Genomic DNA, 19225 nt, shown 5'->3' on the forward strand with positions numbered 1-19225 from the left:
TATATAATATTATATATGTATAATATTTACAATATTATGTGTAAGGAATAAGTGAAAAAAGAAATAAGGCAGATTATTTAACTAATAAAACATTTCCCCTGTTATGAGTGAATTAATTTGCCAGTTAATTGTTTCATCATTATTAATGAATGATTGACTTAAAACAATTTCCTCTGTTTTGTTGAAATTTGACTCATAAGTTCATTTTGTCTCATTTCAGGTGTATGAAGATATTTGGACCAGAAACTAAATAAAAATACTTGATAAGATTGTGTGTTTTTGCAGTGCATACAGATTTCATATATATTAAAAAACATTTGTGAAAATGTTTTTTGGTGAAAAAGAAAATGTATTTTTTAAAAATTCACAAACTAATTTTTGTATTTCTAATTAAATGAATTTTGTGATCTGCCACTTTAAATCAGTTTTGGGAAAAACTTTTCACATAACAAAAACGACAAGGTTTGGTTCCATGTATGTATTGTATATAATTTCCTGTTTGCATCTGCAGCTTCGGAGCCTCTTTAAATGTTCATGATTAAATAAAATGAGTTGATTTGGACCGAGTCCCCTGCTGTCCTGTCGGACTTGTCCACTTGTCCTCTTGTCCTCTTGTCCTCTGCTGTCCCTCTCAGACTTTTTGCTTCTTAGTCTCTTGATGTGGATCTTCACCCTTCGTGTCTCTTTCTCCTCGTCACGACTCTTGTCTGTGCACGACTGCTGCGCCGCCGCACTTTTCCAGATGCAGCCTGCCCTTGCGCGTGCGTGTCTCTGTGGCTGTGTGTGCGCATGTGCGTGAGCGCGCGCAGCAGAACGTGAGACTGTTTGTTTACTCAGGTCTCCGGGGTCAGCCTTATCTCCTGCAGCCACTCACGCTGTGATTTCAGACTTTCTACAGCAACTCCTTGTGTTAGTATGCGCGCGTGTGCGTGTGTGTGTGTGTGTGTCTGTGTGTGTTTTACGGGCCATTGTTTTGTCAAATGGTTTTAAAAGATCCAGGGATTTTTTTGCTCTTGGCCTCCACCTCATTAAAAAACGCTCTGATTTCAAACAGGCGCAGCTGATCTAAACCCAGATCAGCCTGCAGTCAGACAATCAGCAGCTGAAACGTTTTAAAGACACACACACACACACACACACACTGAATGACACTTAATACCTGTAAAGTAAAAGCTGTATCAGGTCAGACTTCATATGATATCTGGAAAAATGACACAAACCAGAATTATGTCCCATAATGTTCCTCCAGGCTTTTATTAAAATACAGTAAAATAAAATTAAAAACGCATTTCGTGAACCTCAGCATGTCTCTTCTTTTTAAGAACTGATTTCTTTTTGTTTACTTGTTTTCCACTGAAAAAGAGAAAGTTTCACATTAAATCAAACAAACCTGTAATTTAACTTTGAAACATTTAATTCAAATATTTGTTACCAATTAAAGTAATTAAAGTCAGACCTGGATTCTGATTTTAGGGTTTAATTTAATGAATCCTTTTGCCAAATGGAGATTTGCTGCTTTGTCAATATTTATTTTAGGATGAGTTGGATGATTTCTGCTAAACGGGTTTATGATGTTTGTTTCATTTCTGTTTTTGGAAAATAATTAAAAATAAATCAGACATAATCAGGTTGGGACTCCTTTAAAAAAAGATTTTTAGTCTAAATTTTTTAATCTGACAAAATAAAGGTTAAAAAAAGAATCTCATTGATTTCAGAAGCAAAGAAACATATCTTTGTTTATTATTGGTCTGAGATTTTTTAGATGCTTTCTGAACCATAAAGAAATATTTAATACTTTTGAATCAAACTTGTTATTCATGAAGAACCTCCAGATTAAGATAAATAAAAAGAATCCATCAGTTCCAGCTCTTCTTCTGCATCAGGTTTTATTCTCTAAACAGAATTTAAAATCTCTTTAATCTGTTTTATGAATAATCTGTACGTCAATAATCTTCATCAATCCTTCATCCTGTCTTCAAAAATAAAGTTTTACTGTCTGATGCGTCCTGTGGGTCGTTTATTTTACGTAGAGTATAAAATGTTTAAGGCCAGGCAGAGCGCCGTGTGGAACACCACAGGAAACCTTCAGTGAACCAGAATCACCTCTGATCAGCTGTTTGGTGTCTAAAGATGTTACATGTTCATTTTGTCATTAAACAGTAAATTTCCTTTTATTCTCTATTTTTTAAATCCTGGAGTTGAAGTATTTTACATGTCCAGATTGGAGATGATCAAATATAATCATAAAAGTTTGAAATGTCTCTTTAGTTAGCAGAAGCGATAAATCAGACACCGACTTCGGCCATATTTCCCTCCTCATATTACAACACATTTATGATGAACGAAGCTGCAAACAATAAACTGGACCCAGTTACAGTTAACAAGTTTTTTCCTCCAAATCTTTGGCCTCCTTCAGACATGATGACGTCCTGGGCGTGAGCCACCACCTATCTGAAAAATGAGCAATAAATAATGAGTTAAAGGATTCTTAGTTTCTGCTCCAGCTCTTGTTTTGCCTCAGCCTCCACTCTGTAGTGACAGTTTTCTTCTAATCTTTAATATTTCTAAATGTTTTCCACATAAATTTCGCTTTTTGTCCGATTTATCCGACATGAAACTGAATAATGATAAAATCTCGTGATCTTTGTTCTTTGTTTTTCCTTTTAACTCATGTAAAGCCCTTTGAATTGCCTTGTTGCTGAAAATGTGCTATAAAACTACCTTTACCTTTAAAAATCCAAAGCTGCACTGATTGAATATCTTATATTGCTTTTTCCGCGATTCTTCTTCCCATAAAATAAATAATGAAACTTTGAATCACGTCATAAATAGTTAATCTGCGGTTTGTCTGCGGATCTTTTATGAATGAATATTGGTCGCTGGTTCATGTGGAGAGGAGGGGAGGCAGTGTGTGTGTGTGTGTGGGGGGGGGGGGGTTCTGACGTAAACAGACCTCGAATCCGCAGGTCACGACGCACCGCAGACCCGCGCCCCGCCCCCGCGCCGCTGCGCCTTTATAAGCGGCCCGGAGCCCACCGACCACCAGGCTGAGCGCTCCGCTTCCACTGGGAACGTTTGGGAACCTGGAGCCACGGAGGGGAACAACGTCAAACTAAAGGTTCGTCCTGCTCAGAACCAGGTTCAGAACCAGGATCTGAACCAGGATCTGAACCAGCCTGATCCTGGTTCCTGAGTCCAAACGGAACATTTTCAGATTCAGGTTGAATCATTAGATCCATTTGTGACTGAAGCTGGTTTGTGCCTGCAGAAAGGGGAGATGGAGGTTTGCCACACTGGATTCTACACCGAGGACTTCAGCACGCAGGAAGTGCCTGCAGGCTTCGACTTTGCGTCTTATGGTGAGTTCAGGTTCTGCTGGTTCCTCTCTGACCCGGAGGAAGAGGAGGAGGAGGAGGAGGAGGAGGAAGAGGAGGAGGAAGGCTCTGCGTGTTTATCTGAGGTGTTTCCTCTGAGCTGAGCAGCTGAAGGACGCAGGAAGTGCTGCAGACTGTGTCATCATGTCTGTCAGAGGGCCTCAGCCAGACCCTGACCTGGGCCGGGCCGGACCGGGCCGGACCAGGCCGGGTGGTCAGGCTGAAGACTCGCTCCGTCTGTCGTCTCTAATCCTTTCCTCCAGATTTCCTCCTCCAACAGATTTAGAGTCCGGCCTCCTCTTCCTCCTCCTCCCATCCCTCCATCACTGCTCTGTCACTCCCTCCGCTGGTGTTTCCTCCCCTCCCTGCTCAGCTTCCTCCCTGCAGCGTCTCCATCCATTCATGTCATTAACACTCAGAGCATCACACGTTTCCTCCTGCTGATGAGAGCCGAGCAGGGAAGCAGCTGAACACGCTGCTACATTCACACAGTTATCACATTTAACTGTTCAAAGTTAGAAATAAAGCCTCCATGCAGGGAGAATTTAAAACATGGCTGAACTCATGAAGATGGCGGCCTGGAGGCCAGAGCACACTCAGAACCAGGAGTTTGATCGAAGCTTTTCAGATGGTTCTGTTTGCAGCTTCATTTCATTTATTAAAATCTAAACTAAATTGTCAAATTTTTCTGAAATGCAAAATCAGTCAGCCTGTGACCTGCAGGGAAAATATGAAAATGTTTTATTAATATTTGCTGCATTTTCTTTCTTTTATGGTCAACATTTTGACATTTAATCCTGGATGTGAGTCAGAGGATCAGTTCTGATCCAGACCTGAACTGAGGCAGGGAGGAACCATCTAACTGTGTGTGTGTGTGTGTGTGTGTGTGTGTGTGTGTGCGTGTGTGTGTGTGACCTCCAGACTGTCCAGGTGAAGACCCGTCCCTCCTGTTGGACAGTAAGGCCTTCGGGCCGCAGCAGTACTACCCAGAACCGCCTAAAGCTCCAAACCTTTACCACCACAGCAAAGGTAAAACCTCCAGGCGCTTCCTGTTAACGCTCCGCTCCGGGTCTGAATGTTCTGATGGAACCGTCTTCCTCAGCAGGTACCACCGATACCGGACTCTTCAACCTGGACTCACACCAGGACTTTACCTGGTTGTACCCGCACGGTGAGGCCGGACCGCAGAGCGCTGACCGGCTGCCTCTGAGGTTTGTTTGGTTGTCTGACCGTCTCCTTCATCCCCAGACGGTCTGACTCTGGACCAGAACCAAGCTGGGTACCAGGAGACCCTGCAGACCTACCAGAACCTGCCTCAGGCCGGACCGTTCAGCCCGGGCCTGGAGGGCAGCCACAGCCCGTTTCTGACCCGGAGAGGATCCAACCCGTTCCAGAGTGAGACCTTGAGCCCAGCAGCGCACCGCTCCGGGAAAGTTACACTGTAAAAATGATTTATTTATCCTGTCGGATCCTTTTACAGTCATATTTCCACCATGATATTCAGACATTTATAAATGTCCAACCTAAATATTCACATAGGTTCAGTTTCAAACTAAATACTTAGTTTGAAAACTAACGTTCCGACCTGCAGGTCAGCTGCTGCCAGACGTTGGTCACGTCTGACCAGAGGGAAACGCTCCTCCAGTTCTTCATTTTCAAGTTCAGAACCGATAAACTGTTCAGAATCAGTGACTTTGCAATCGGCATTGGCAAATGAGGAGAGTTCTAAACTAAATATTTAGTTTGAAAACTCAATATTCTTATTGTGATGTTTAATCTGGAACTCTGACGTTTCTAAATGAATGAATAACTTGGTGAAAATATGACTGACAGGATAAATAAACCAAAATATTTCTGTTAATTTTTTACAGTGTAACTTGGCCTCCCTTACATCCCAGCCCTCCCACATTCCCGGTATTCCCGTTTAACTCCGGATCTTTCCGTGTTTCTCCAGATAAAAGCGATCAGAGTTTCTACGACTCAGACGGACACAGACAGGTTTCTCCCTTCTGGCCTGAATATTCACCTCCCAGCTTCACCTCCAGCCCGCTTCACCCTCCTGCTCCTCTTCCTCCTCCTCTTCCTCCTTCTTCTTCCTGCCCGTCGAACCCCAGCACTCAGCCTGCAGAGCACTACTGCCCCCGTGTGGCCAAACGCAAGAACACTCACCTGCAGAGGCCAGAGAGGGAGGGGCAGGTAACGGGCATGTCAGCGTATCCAGGTCTGAAGAATCAAATCCGGAATGATTTCAGGTGAAGAGATGAAACATTAAAGTTTCTTCCGGTTCTCCAGGTTCTGGTCCGATCCAGCTGTGGCAATTTCTACTGGAGCTTCTTCTGGACTCCGCCTGCCGGACCTTCATCTCCTGGACCGGAGACGGATGGGAGTTTAAGATGTCTGATCCCACCGAGGTGAGGAACAGTCCAGGTTCTGGTTCTGGTTCTGGAACCCGAGCCAAGGTTCTCCTCTGATTTAAAAAACAGATATCAGAAGAAAAGTCATAAGTCAATAAAACGGATGAAAAGTCGGTTTTGATTCAAATGTCATGAACTGATGTTTCAGTAGGATGAAGGTTCATAAATATTAATCAGAGAAAAAAATTAAAAACTGAAAGAACAAAGAATAGATTAAAAATAAAAGCAACATCTCTTACAAAAAACATCCCAGATAAATGAGGGTTTTATTTTTAAATGTGTTATTCATTAATAATTATTGTTAGTTATTGTTGACTGGTAAAATACAACTTATTGATTAAATATTGATGGATAAACAGCCTCTGGTGATAAATGACACATCAGCTTTCAGATGAAAAGATTTTAGAAACTGGAAATGAAAAAGAAACGACGTTTTAAACCCACGATTCTCCTCCACTCTGCAAACATCAGATTTAAAAACCTGCAGGAAGAAGAAACGCATGGAGGCTTTAAAACAAGAGAATGAACAGAAAAGAACTTCTGAGGAAGGTCTGCAGAGTTTGGATGAAAACATTTCAAACCAAAACTTTCAGTTTTTTACCTCGATGTTTAAACACAGTTAAAGATATTTAATTATTAGCGTCTCTGATTTTTAATGTGATGTTTGATTCAGAGCCATCTGTCCTGACCTTTGACCCGGTCTGAGCAGCTGACCGGGTCAAACCAAAAAAAAAAAAACTGGAAAGGTATGGCATTAGAGGAGTGCCATTAAACTGGATTAGGAGCTACATTGGAGAAAGGAAACAATTTGTAGAATTAGATGGCCAGAAATCAGATCTACTAAACAGAACTTGTGGGGTTCCGCAGGGATCAGTTTTGGGACCCAAATTGTTCATTTTGTATATAAATGACATAGTCAAAATATCAAATCTTATAAAATACATTATATTTGCAGATGATACAAGTATCTTCTGTACCGGAGAAAACATTCAACAACTCTCTAAAGTGATCAACACAGAAATAGAAAAATTACAGCATTGGCTCAAAAACAATAAATTATTTGTAAATTTAGATAAAACCAAATTTATGATATTCGGAAACAATAAAAAACAGGAAAATAATCCAATTAAAATATCAATTGACAGTGTTGATTTAGAAGAAGTACATGAAATAAAATTCTTGGGTGTCATATTAGATAATAAATTCAGCTGGAAACCACACATCGGACAAGTAAAATCTAAAATAGCCAAGAGTGTTGCTGTTATAAGAAGAATTAACTTCGTACTAGACTATAAATCTTTGTTTATTCTATATAACACACTCATTGCACCACATCTGACATATTGTGTGGAAGTCTGGGGGAATACATACAAAACAAATTTACAGCCATTATACCTCTTACAAAAACAATCCATCCGAATATTACATAAAGTGGGATACTGGGAACACACAAACCAGTTATTTATTAAATCAAATATACTGAAATTCTGGGACCTGGTAATATTTAAAACTACACAATTCATGTTTAAGGTCAGACATCAAAAACTTCCACACAGTATACAGGAAATGTTTCCTGACAGAGAGGGTGGTTATTATCTAAGAGGTGAAGGATATTTTAAAAAACAACATAATAGAACAACCAGGAAGAGTTTTTGTTTATCTGTGTGTGGAGTAAATGTCTGGAATGGATTGAATGATGAGTTAAAACAAATTACAAATGTAAACCAATTTAAAAAGCTGATTAAAGCAGAGCTCATTTCAAAATATGCTGTATAAGATGTTTAATATCCAATAGGCTATAATGTAATTGATGATATAAATAGTACTTAAAATAATTTTGTATAGTTATATATGATGAAAAATGGAAAAATTTCTCTTTTTGATGTTATGACAGTTCATTGAAAATATATTGACAAGTAGGAAAGGGGCAGGACATTATAAGATGTATCTTCTACCTGCTCCTTTTCGAACAGAAAATACAAAAAAAATTTGCATGTCACATGGGCATAATAATTAGTTTCATATTTTATTTCTTAAGTTTGTTTCATTCTATTTTATTTTATTTTCTTTTTGATTGTTTTAAAGTCTGTTCGAAATAAATAAATAATAAAAATAAGAAATAAAAAAAATAAATCAACATTTTCTGCTCAGAACAACAAAAATCTCAGCAGGAACCATTTCATGTTGAAGCTGCATTAGTTTATCAACTACATTCCCTTTGAGAAGTTAACAGATTTTTGAAATGTCAAAAACTAAAATATTCAGACATCAGTAATGAGATTTAATTATTAACACGTAAAAATGCAACATCAGCTCAGATCTGGGAAGCTTTGGGTTTTAAATCCTTTTCAACACGCTGACCCTTTTACGTTTCAGATTCAGCTGCATTTTCACGGCCATAATTAAATCCTAATTATTCTGTTTCTTGTTCCTGCAGGTGGCCAAGCGCTGGGGTCAGTGCAAGAACAAGCCGAAGATGAACTATGAGAAGCTGAGCCGCGGCCTGCGCTACTACTACCACAAAAACATCATCCACAAGACGGCGGGCAAGCGCTACGTCTACCGCTTCGTCTGCGACATGCAGGGCATGCTGGGAAAGACGGCGCAGGAGGTCCTGAGCAGCCTGAGCGTCTCACCCACGAACACAGAGACATGGCCGGCCTCTGGGGCGGCGGCCGAGCCCAGCGGCGGGGCCTGGTGAGGGCCCGGTCAGGTCCAGCCGGGCCCGGTCAGGTCCAGCCGGGCCGGGTCGCAACATCAGGAACTCTGCCAGAAGCAGAACATCCTCAGAGGATAAATCCGCTTCAGGAAATGTGGCGATGCTGCATTTCAGAGAAAAAAAGCAGCAAAAACACACAAATCCACCTTTAAAACAAAACCTTGTTTCATGCTAAATGTTTGAAACCTCCGGACCAGAGAAGCACTGCGCATTTCACTCGATGCTAAGAGGACAAGAGTAAATATTGTTAATAAGACTATCTTGTAGAGTTTTGTGCATTTATATTATTATTATTTTTTATACAAAACTCATTTCTACCTCCTTTGCTACAGAGAAGAACAACCTGGTGTTTAGTTCAGACACCTGGAGAAAATATTTTTATCGGTTTCTGATGAATGTTTGTGTAAATAAAACTTTTTCAGACGAAGAATGTGTTGAGACTTGTTATATTTTATGAGCCAGTAGGTGTCGCTGTTGGCTGATTCTTGTTGAACTATTTAACTGTATTTTATATGAGAACAAAACGTGAAGTTTCTGCGTTAATGCGGCATTTCAGAAGCATCACATGAATAAACTGAGGGGAGACCGGAAACATTTATTGTGAATTATTAACTTGGGTAAGTGATAAAATGGCTGTGAATTTTTCATTGAAAAAGCATTTAATCTAGAGACATGGAAATTAAAAGATTGTGCCACAAATGTGAAAATATTTAGGTAATTTGTTGATGAATTGTAGATTTTTTTTATGAGTTTGTTATAAAATTATGAGATTTTTACTGAAAAAACATTAAAACTATAAAGTGTGATCATGTTTCACATTTTGACTTGACCAAATATTTTTGCAGTTTGTTGAATTATTTACATTTTACTGGTTTCTGCTGTTGTGTTTTTTATGAGCTCATTGGAAAGTTTGGCTGGTTGATAATCTGACACACCTGCTGGTTGCAGGAATCACCTGGCTGGTTTTAAGAGGAGGAGCTGCTGACTTCATCATCATCATCATCACAACATTGGTTGTCCTGGATGAGTTTTGGTGGAAAATTGTTTTTCTTTAACTTATTGACATAATGCTGCTCTATGACAGGAAGAGAAACGGGCTCAGAGGTCCAACACAACCAGACAAGAACTTAATGTCGACGGATCAGACGAAGCTGTAGGGCTTTAAGGCGCTGGATATGATTATGTTGTCTAGAAAGAAGTTTGAGTTGTTTCACTGTAACAGGAGGACTTTGATAGTTAGTGAGCTTTTCCATGATAAGGTCTGTTCCTGATTGTAGGCGGGCCGTGAGCAGCAGCATAATGCTAAGAGTTTGCAGATTTATGTTTTCACATCCACCTGAATAATGTGTAGTTGCGCCACTGAACCACACCATCTTCCAACTGGTTTACACACTGATTACTGAGCATGCTCCATGACCTTTGACATCCAGCAGTAAATGTGACGCTGCAGAACCGCCCTGCTGCTCTGCAGGTGGAGCGAAGTGGAGGTTCAGGTTGAACAGATCAGTCTGCAGACAGGAGGTCCAGCTGGGTGTTTAGAGCTGAACTGAGGAGGAGCCTCCGTGGTGCCTTCAGGGACCTCAACCTGCTGGGAAACTGTAGCTGCTGCTTTAAAATAAGCAGTTCAGCTGCACTTCCAGAGACTCTGTCGTCTTTAATAATATGTAAGACATTAGAGGGAGAAGGATGGGTCAAACCACATTTCCCCATAGCATTTGAACGCATCACTTTAAGGAGTGGAAAAGTGTCAGCAGCTCATTTAAGCCCAGCGCCTGCTGCAACAGCCACAGCGCCTCTGCATCATCTCAGTGAGAAATGGCTCCAAAAAAGCCCACAAAGGTTCTAGAAGATATCTTGGAGAACCTGTCAGAGAGGAACTTTAAGAAGTTCTGCTCAGGACTTGTGGGCCGGGATAAGCGTGTCAAGAAGAACCAGGTGGAGAATAAAGACTTCTTGGAAGTTGCAGAGGTGATGATTGAGAAATACGCAGATGAAGCTCTGAAGGTGGCCGAGGAGCTGCTCAGAGACATCGACTGCCAACAGGCAGCAAACGACTTGGGTAAAACAGCCACATTATCTGGATCCATTTGTCCTTCCTTCTGCAGGGATCTTCAGGAGAATTAAAATATTTCTACTGTTTGTTTGATTGAACTGATTTCACAGAGTAAAAATTAAACCATCTCCTTTACTTTTAAAGTAATGACTACAGCTGTACTGGATCGGTTCTGATCCAACTGCAGCTGATCTCAGGATGCCTCCTAAATAACACAGCTTCATCTGTTGGAGCTGCTCTAGCTATAACAGAAGATTTTTATACAGACATGAATTTAAAATATTATATTTAAATGGAATATAATTAGGTACAATAATTGGAAAAGACTATAAATATATTTTTATTTCTAACTTTGGTACTAAAATGTTTTGGAAACAATCAGAAAAAAAGCTAAAAGCTTCATGTTTAAAACAGTAGATCCTCCTATCTTTATTTAAAAAACACATCTGTGTTACACATATCTATGCTGCCATTATAATGATCACACTGCATTCTTCTGTGTTGTCATAGCCGCAAAAATGGGTAAAAATGCATAGAATTTGGTTTTAAGTTCTTTATTTCTTATGTTTTACAGTTGCAGAGGTTAAAGAGGCAGGTTTACGTTGGGAAGATGATTCCACCAGTGGTGAGATTTTCTTTTTTCTTTTAAACATGAGTAACAAAAACTCAGACATTCTGAGATTGTAAAAATCTAATCAAAGATAAACGACAATTATTGTGACATACATTTTTAAAACAATGCATGACCATGAGCTCTCCTATGAAAGTTAAAGTATTATTTCAGTAAATGGGTAAGCTATTGATTATTAATAAATTCTGATATATTCTGCCTTAACAGAGGTATTAATATTGGATATTCCCCGAAAAACAATGAAAACCCAAATAAATCTGAGGAAAATAGGACGAATGTTGAGCTAATAGCACTGAGCATTCGTCACCAAGTCAGTGGTGGAAGTGAGAGCGTTGCACAACATAAATTCAGCCAGAACAAATGGCTCTAAATAATAAACCAGCTTTGAGGTGCATAAGTTGCCTCAAGGAATTTTAATAATCGTCATACTTGAATTATTTGATGAATCGTTACAGCACTAAAGTCAACTGTCATATTCTTCCTGTCCTTTCCTGCTCAGTCTTCAGTCATTCAGTCATTGAAGATGTTTTCTTCCACACATCACCCAGGACCTGCAGGTCATCAGTTGTCTGGAGGACGTCTGCACAGAGCAGGTCCTAATCTGCTGAAGGAAAGACTGTGATCAGTCCCTTCGTCCCTCAAACTGCCAAGACGAACCATGCAGGAAAACCCGTCAGATCGAGCCATCTTAAAAATGCAAGACAGACCGGTTTAACTTAGTAAAATGTTCAACTGCAGATGTTTACATGCAGTGCAGAGGCTTTTAAAACAGACAGTCCACTGATTTAACAAGGAATTGTTGTTGAAAACAAGCATGTTCTCCTACAACCTGCACAGCAAAAAAACAAAACAGAAATGAACAATGACAGTTGAGAAAAAACACTTTGAGAAATTTATTTAATTTCTACAGCAAACAATCAACAGAGAGAAGAAGGAGAATATTTTTCAGTCCTTTTTTTTGTTTTCTTCTCATCAAACGAAATCCATATTTTTCCCCTTTCCTTAAAGAGGCGCACAAACATTTCAACAAATGTTTTACCAGGGAGCCAATGAGTGTTGGCAACACGTTACATAAATGTGCTCTAATAAACGTAACCTGAACTTTTCTTTCTTTACTCCTCCAGAAATGACAGTGAAAGACTTTTGGATGTCCAAAAAGGATGATCCAGAGGTCAGTAATCTATCATCCTGAGTGAAATATGCTGATAATGGTAAAGAAAAATGTACATATAAAAACACTGAAGGCAAAATAATTTGGTATTTTGGATGTATTACCAATCTATATATATTTATGTAAATAATGAAATCTTTATTTGATTTTTGTTAATTTTTTTCTCACTGTAATGTTAATTTTACCTTGATTTATAACACCAGGTTCCAGTTCAGCTGTTTCTTTTTGACCAACAGCTCATTTTGTTTCTTTTCTCTCCATGTGTCTGTCAGGTTTACTGTGTGACTGAAGACAACTACAGGAACCGCGTCGCTCTGCTGATCACTAACATCAAGTTTTCTGATGAGAAACTGGACAGACATGGAGCAGAGAAAGACGAGGAGAACATGGAGAAACTTCTCCAAAGTCTGGGATATGAGGTGGTAAAATGGCAAAACCTCACTGGAAAGGTGCTTTTTTCTAACTGGGAGAATAATTCAAACTGGTTCTCGTCTGGTTGATGAATAAATGTAATAACTGGTAACATGATTTCCTGTCTTCCTTCAGGGGATTGATGACGCTTTAAAAGGCTTTGCTAAACATCCCAAACTGAAGCAGACTGACAGCGTGTTTGTGGTTATTATGTCTCACGGCAAACTGGGGAAAATTTTGGGGGCTGACTGGAGAGAGGACAACCCAGATGAATTTGCAGTTGACAAAATTTACAGATGCCTGAACTCCAACGGCTGTCAGGCACTAATAAACAAACCAAAGGTCGTCATCCTACAGGCCTGCAGAGGAGGTGACGTAGATCTGCTACTACAGATAAACTAAAACTCACTGAGAGATCATGTAAGGCTCTTTCCTTACCTGAGTGTCATTTCTATCTTTCAGTAAGAAGTGGAGCCACAACTTGGGTCCATGACGGTGAAAGCACCGGGCGCCCTGCTCCACCGCCTGAGGACCATGTACCAGAGCTGGATAAATCTGCACACGTAGAAAAAGACTTCATTGCTCTTCTCGCCAGCACTCCTGGTGGGCTTACAGTCAAACTTTAGATAAACCTGCTCTCGTTGTTGTAGCTTCATGACTTTCTCATGTCTGTTCGTCTTCCTGCAGACAATAAGGCGTACAGAGAGACACAAAATGGGTCCATCCTCATCCAGAACATCGTGAAGGTTTTCACTCCAGAATCATATCAGAAACACATTATTGATCTTTTCACCAAGGTACGAAAAATATATGATTTCTGAAATCAACTTTCAATTAATTTTGACTGTTTTGAAGCAAGAAAACAATTTTTCCCCATTAATTTACTGCAGATTATATAAAGATTAGGATTCAATTATAGCAATGCCAGCGCCAAATAAGTGATAACGATGTATAGAAACAGCAGAGAAATAGTTCACCGTTACAGAATGTGTCCTTAAAGAAACAAGCACAGATTCAACTCCTTCTGGGCATCCAGGTTATCTCAGCTACACCATAAAGATGACGTTCCCCTAATGGGCATCCAGGGGTCACATTAACAGAATATTTTCTGTATTTGACTGTTTTTTGTTCATTTCTTTATTTCATTTCAATTTGACAGGTTATAATTCATATGCACAGATATTATAAACTTTGCACAGAGGCAACTAAACTCAGTCAATAAAGAAAAGTCCTTTCTGAAGATCATCTCATGGACTCTGAACTAAATGCGTCTTTCAAACCAGGAGCTGAGTTGAAGAGTTATGGATGTACGTCTGATATGGCATAAAATTCACATCACGATGTCTATTGTGATGGGTGGCAGTAACAATGTATATGACTTTATGTTTTTGGATAAAACTTACAAAAATCACATAGTAATTGAGTGGAATGTATATATTTGTGTGTTAAACCCTGATGTAGGTTGGTTTTGTAATGTCTGTAACTGTTTTGTTTTATGCAGCATATTAATACTACCTGGTTAAATCAAAGCAGGGCCGGCCCCAGCCTCCATGGGGCCCTAAGTGAAATGTGGTTTTGGGGCCCTCTAGTTCTGCTAACAATGTGGACTGGCTGCAATCAGCAGTCCAATCATCAGATCATTCACACACCTGCTATAAACTGATTGCATTTCTGGCTGTTTACATTATATACATGTATAATAGGACACATTTATTGGCCAACTGATTTATCAACCAGTCGATTTCTGGGCACCGATTTCCTTAATTTTGGGGGATCGTGATCTGCTGATACTTACATGTGAAGCTGATCTTTATAACTCAGCCTCTGTCCTCTTCTGCTCTGCAGTGAGAGGTTTGACTGACAGACCCACCAGGTCAGGTCTGCACGTTTACAGTTAACAATATTCACCCACTGTGGAAACTCAGTGACATTCTTGCTATATTTAGCGACATTTCAGACAAAAAAAATTCATATCAGCCAAAATCAAAATCGGCCGGTCAGGCTTTTTAAAGATCGGTAACCAGGGATCGGCCAGAAAACTGCAATCAGTGCAGCCCTACACACATTCATGACATTCTTTAATTAAATCAATTTCTCTTAAGCGTTACTCCAATAGCTAAAAATGTAATTTATACCAGGTGAGTCTTTCTCTCCTGAGAATGTGGGCCGGTACCGGTACTGGACTGATTCTGAGCCTTCAAATGATTTTAACAGAAGTTTCTCATAACTTAGAAAAATAATGTTTGTTTTAGCCACGAAATGATTCAACTACAGCATAGAGCAGCTAATCGACGTAGCAGCCAGTTAGCCTGACATAGAAACATTTAGCTAGTGTAACCGGTGTATGCTAGAAGTGTTTCTTTACCAATAATCTAGTCTTATACAGTCGGTTAACCTTGATGTGTTCTGCGTTGTGTTCAGATGAAGAAGGGAGTCAGACCACTGGAGTTGCTGGTTGATCTTTAATGCAGGTTGCTGGCAGAGCACAAACGGAAATACAAAAAGCCCTTTAACATGCAGCTCTTCCATTCACAGGAGTCGGGATTCCCCCAGCAGAAACTCTGTGACTAACTAATAACAATATCTGCTCTAACATTTACAAAACAATGTTCTGAACTTGTCAAAAGAAATATATGTATTAAAACATAAACATTCACAGGTGCATGTGCTTTCAATTATTTTATAAATTTAAAGAAAACATAAACTTAACCAAGAGCAAATTACATTTCCTACCTCTTCTCAGGCAGCCTAGTACAGTACTGATGTCATAAGATGCTCTCTTAAAGTGACAGTACAGGTAGTATTGTTTACCTAAATAAATAAAATAATACAATTCTTAAAATATAACAAAAAATAAAAAATAGGATTCTTCAGTGTTGATCAGGATTTGGTGAAATTTTAAACATTATAAAAATAAATAAAAGCACATTTTCTAAACTTGTTGCACTAGACAATGTCAAACATTGAGAAGTTTTAATTATTGCTATCAAACGTTATCAAACTCGACGTTTTGAAGCCAAAAGTACCTCAGAAATATACAGAGCCACCATGAGAATCAACTCATTTAAAGTTTTAACTCAGTTTCACACAAAGACCCTAGCATAAATGTTTGGCTGTTGAACTGGGTCATTCCAGGTCGCTATCAAGCTAATTTTAGTAGCTTTACAAATCTTTTACATTACATCACCAAGGCTCATTAAAACAAACCTTTATCTTGGCTTTTTTCTGTTCTTCCTCTTTCTTTTCTCCCTCCCTGAAGGATAAGTCCTTTCTGAGACATTGTTTTGCTAACTTAGCTTCTGACCGGAGCTTTGGACGTTTGGATGCTCTGCTCATTGCACGACAGCTCATGTTACCGGCGAAGCGTGCGGTACCTGCCGTGGCCACCAGAGGGCCCCTAGAGCAATTTATTTTTTATTTTTATCCATAAAATAATGATTTCTTCATATATTATCAAATATTTATTATTGTAAAAACAAATCACTTCATAGTGAAATTGTGTGTTTTTGATATTATAATGACAGAAAAAAAATCAGCTCCACTGAGGCCAAGGCCATTATGACCCTTAGTGGCCTTGGGGCCCTAAGCAGCTGCTTAGTTTATTTTGCCTTGGGCTGGCCCTGAATCAAAGTTAAATAAACAAAAAATATATCTATAGAAACAAAATAACTTTAATATAATGGATGCCTGAGTCAAATCCTGCTTTGTCTTCTCAGTGGCTGCATTACTGGTAGTCAAGCATATAAGGAGGTAAAGCAAAATGCTCGTATTTTCTCTCTTTGGAGGAACTGCCATCCTACACACTTTGCAAGTAAAATTCTTTTGCTCCTGGTCTAATTGGTCAACCGTCCCACGGTCTGAAGAGATTGTGTCATATAAACCCCATGAGTTTTTTGCTTTGTGCGCGGTCCAATGTGGTCGCACTGACCAGTGTGCGCTTTTAACAAGAGTTTTTTTCTCTCGCTGTCCAACCCGTGACATTGCGCCGTTCTCCTCCTGAGCATCATGAAAACCATGGAGGTTAAACCCGAACCAGGTCCAGATTATTGTGGTCTCAGCCGTGCTGCTTCCCACTTGCTCTGCTTTGATATCAGCGGTTGTTGACTACAGATCTCTATCACAGGCCAAATTTATATTGTTTCTACCATATTCCATATTTATTGCACATTCCTATAGTTAGTCTGATGCTGCTGATTTATTCAGGAACTTTAGCTGATTGTTGACTCTGTTTCAACCCCACAGGTCCAGGACCTTGTTTCAAAATGTGGTGACGACCAACAGAAACAGATGCCCGTTATTGACAGAATGACGCTGAACAAGAAGTTTTATCTCTATCCTGGACTCCTGGACAGCAGCCACTAATATGACATGTTTTAATATGATAGGAAGCAGAACGTTTAGTACTTTTTTCTCTGTCCGATTATGTATAACGTAGCAGTAAGTAAATGTGACAAGTTTCCTTTTGAGTTACGAGATTCTGAAAGTGTGGATTCTAAACTTCATAATGATATCAAACATTGACAAAAAATGAGGAAGATATGGTCAGCTGAATGCTACTTTAAAGTTTTCCCCAAACTGCTGATCTGCTAACTAATTCTGTTACTTTGCATTAATTCCACCTTCAGCACTGAAAAACTCTCATTAACCAGCTTCTGTCTGGCTGATCTAGCTGGAAATATACATTTCTAAAAGTTTTCACATGTTGTGAGTTTCTGTCTTGTCAGTGTTTGTCATGGAGTCGTCTGTAAAAATCTGAATTCACTTTAACAAGAAATCTACATCACACCATCATCCTGTTCAGTGGCTTCAGTGACTGTATTATTGACATTAAACAAGACCAAGACAAAAGTAATGACACAAAATAACTTTAATCTACATCTATGTACATAAGAGACATTATGACAAATTTAAATGGCACATAGTTTTAAATCTGTGGTTGTTGGATTATCATGATTTCTGGATGTTTGGGTTTTTTGGTTTGTGGTTTTTGTTTTGGGTTGTTCATGGTTCAAAGTTTTGCATTATTAGTTTTTCTTTGTAAGTTTGTTTGTATGAGTTATTCTGGGGTCCTGAATAGTTTCTGTTATTTCTGTTAGTGCTTTAGTTTGTTTCATTCTAGATGAAGTCAGTAATCAGGCCCGTTGCATCTACCTGAGTTCCTGTATCACTCATGCTGCTCACCTGTTTCACCTGCCGCTCCTGTCTTTGCTCACTGCTGGATTCTTGTTTCTGATTCGAAGAAACAACATGAAAGGAAGGCAGCAGGTGTGCACATTACCCGTACCCAATAAAGTGACAAAAAACAACAATACAGGACTCTTCTGAGGTCCTGGAATTAGAATAATGAGTAAACTTTAAATTCTTCCTCGTCGAGCTCATACCAGGCATAATACAGCAGGTGACACAAATAAGGCTTTCACAATAAAAGAATTTAAAATAAAATGTCTGATTTATTAATTGTTTTTGTTGGTTGAGATCTGTGTCAAACTCCTTTCAGGCCTAAAAAAATGGCCCAGGCAGCAAAACAATGTAAGAACCAGACAGGATCCAAAAAATGCAGAACTCTGAATATTTTTTATATATATTCACAATAACTTGTTACAGTTTCACAGCAAGACATGATTTCAACCATCAGCAGGAGGGAGAGTCTCCCCTGATCTCAGCCAACAGCTTTTAAATCATCGGGGCTAATTAATGGAGACAGCACTTACACTTCCAGGTAGAAAATATACATGTGTGCTCAATTATATTTCTAGAAAAACATTTACATAATTATAATTAACTTTAACAACTTCAAAACTAAAACACAATCTGGGCCCAAACAACATCCAAAACTTCTCCCCTCCCTCTCAAACACTGTGGCCTTTCCCAGTGAGGCTGACAGAAAACACCAGGTCCCTAATGGACGCGTTTCCATGGCAACACATGACCAGGTGACCTCAAAGAGAAGGAGAATAAAATCTCAAATAAATCAGGTTTAAACTTTCCCCCAAACAAAAACAATATAGTTACCAGTTAAACTGGTTAGAAAGCACAAACTAAGCCGCTGTTAGAGGCAGTAGATCCCTCAGCACTGGGACATGGCCGCCCATCTGGGGTCACCAAAAGGCTCCTGAAGGACTCTCAGACCAGGAGGATCACATTTTTCTGGTCAGATGAGACAAACATTGAACTCTGTGGCATGAAGGCAAGGCAACGTTTTAGGAGGTTACCAAGTCCATCACCAGGCCCTACCGTACAGTACAGAAGTAGCATCATCCGATACCTGTCAAGGTTCCCGTTTTGGCTGAGAAACGTCCATATTTCACCCCTCTGTCCCAGCATGCTCCTGTAATGTTGCCGTAAATTTACCGTACTATAGCAATCATGTCGCAATCACCACCCAGTTTTTCCAGTAAAAGGTCATGATGAACAGGTCTTAGATTGACATGGGCGTTTACTGCAAGACTTTT

At 39.5% G+C, this 19225-nt stretch overlaps 2 protein-coding genes across 5 annotated transcripts; both read left to right on the plus strand.

Moving 5' to 3' along the window:
* The first annotated feature begins 3049 nt into the window (after nucleotides 1–3049).
* Nucleotides 3050–8934, plus strand: etsrp (ETS1-related protein). 2 transcript variants are annotated; one of them, XM_007576032.2, is made up of 8 exons: nucleotides 3050–3118; nucleotides 3269–3359; nucleotides 4296–4403; nucleotides 4477–4545; nucleotides 4623–4769; nucleotides 5329–5595; nucleotides 5667–5785; nucleotides 8226–8934. In XM_007576032.2, exons 2-8 carry the CDS (start codon nucleotides 3278–3280, stop codon nucleotides 8487–8489), a joined length of 1056 nt encoding a protein of 351 aa, XP_007576094.1. In that variant the 5' UTR covers nucleotides 3050–3118; nucleotides 3269–3277; the 3' UTR covers nucleotides 8490–8934. The 2 variants fall into 2 exon arrangements, with proteins under 2 accessions (XP_007576094.1, XP_007576095.1); XM_007576033.2 differs by having other exon boundaries at nucleotides 4480–4545.
* Nucleotides 8935–9107: 173 nt separating this feature from the next.
* Nucleotides 9108–18109, plus strand: caspa (caspase a). Of its 3 annotated transcripts, XM_016662875.1 has the most exons (10): nucleotides 9108–9124; nucleotides 9456–9540; nucleotides 11135–11185; nucleotides 11691–11784; nucleotides 12316–12362; nucleotides 12635–12811; nucleotides 12909–13143; nucleotides 13236–13376; nucleotides 13461–13570; nucleotides 17016–18109. In XM_016662875.1, the coding sequence occupies exons 3-10, from the start codon at nucleotides 11171–11173 to the stop codon at nucleotides 17133–17135; spliced, it is 939 nt and encodes a 312-aa protein (XP_016518361.1). In that variant the 5' UTR covers nucleotides 9108–9124; nucleotides 9456–9540; nucleotides 11135–11170; the 3' UTR covers nucleotides 17136–18109. The 3 variants fall into 3 exon arrangements, with proteins under 3 accessions (XP_016518361.1, XP_016518359.1, XP_016518360.1); XM_016662874.1 differs by lacking the exons at nucleotides 9108–9124; nucleotides 9456–9540 and adding an exon at nucleotides 10478–10566; XM_016662873.1 differs by lacking the exons at nucleotides 9108–9124; nucleotides 9456–9540; nucleotides 11691–11784 and adding an exon at nucleotides 10150–10566.
* The last annotated feature ends 1116 nt before the right edge of the window (nucleotides 18110–19225 follow it).

Source organism: Poecilia formosa, unplaced genomic scaffold (genome assembly GCF_000485575.1).
Source record: "Poecilia formosa unplaced genomic scaffold, Poecilia_formosa-5.1.2 Scaffold394, whole genome shotgun sequence".
NCBI classification, from domain to species: domain Eukaryota; kingdom Metazoa; phylum Chordata; class Actinopteri; order Cyprinodontiformes; family Poeciliidae; genus Poecilia; species Poecilia formosa.

What these genes read in the sequence shown, in the direction of transcription:
- etsrp (XM_007576032.2), top strand. Translation starts at nt 3,278, where the DNA reads ATGGAGGTTTGCCACACTGGATTCTACACCGAGGACTTCAGCACGCAG. An exon ending in AGGATCCAACCCGTTCCAGA is followed by an intron (nt 4,770 to 5,328) that starts GTGAGACCTTGA and finishes GTGTTTCTCCAG; the next exon opens with ATAAAAGCGATCAGAGTTTC. An exon ending in AGATGTCTGATCCCACCGAG is followed by an intron (nt 5,786 to 8,225) that starts GTGAGGAACAGT and finishes TTGTTCCTGCAG; the next exon opens with GTGGCCAAGCGCTGGGGTCA.
- caspa (XM_016662873.1), top strand. Translation starts at nt 10,323, where the DNA reads ATGGCTCCAAAAAAGCCCACAAAGGTTCTAGAAGATATCTTGGAGAAC. An exon ending in ACAGGCAGCAAACGACTTGG is followed by an intron (nt 10,567 to 11,134) that starts GTAAAACAGCCA and finishes TATGTTTTACAG; the next exon opens with TTGCAGAGGTTAAAGAGGCA. An exon ending in CCAAAAAGGATGATCCAGAG is followed by an intron (nt 12,363 to 12,634) that starts GTCAGTAATCTA and finishes TGTGTCTGTCAG; the next exon opens with GTTTACTGTGTGACTGAAGA.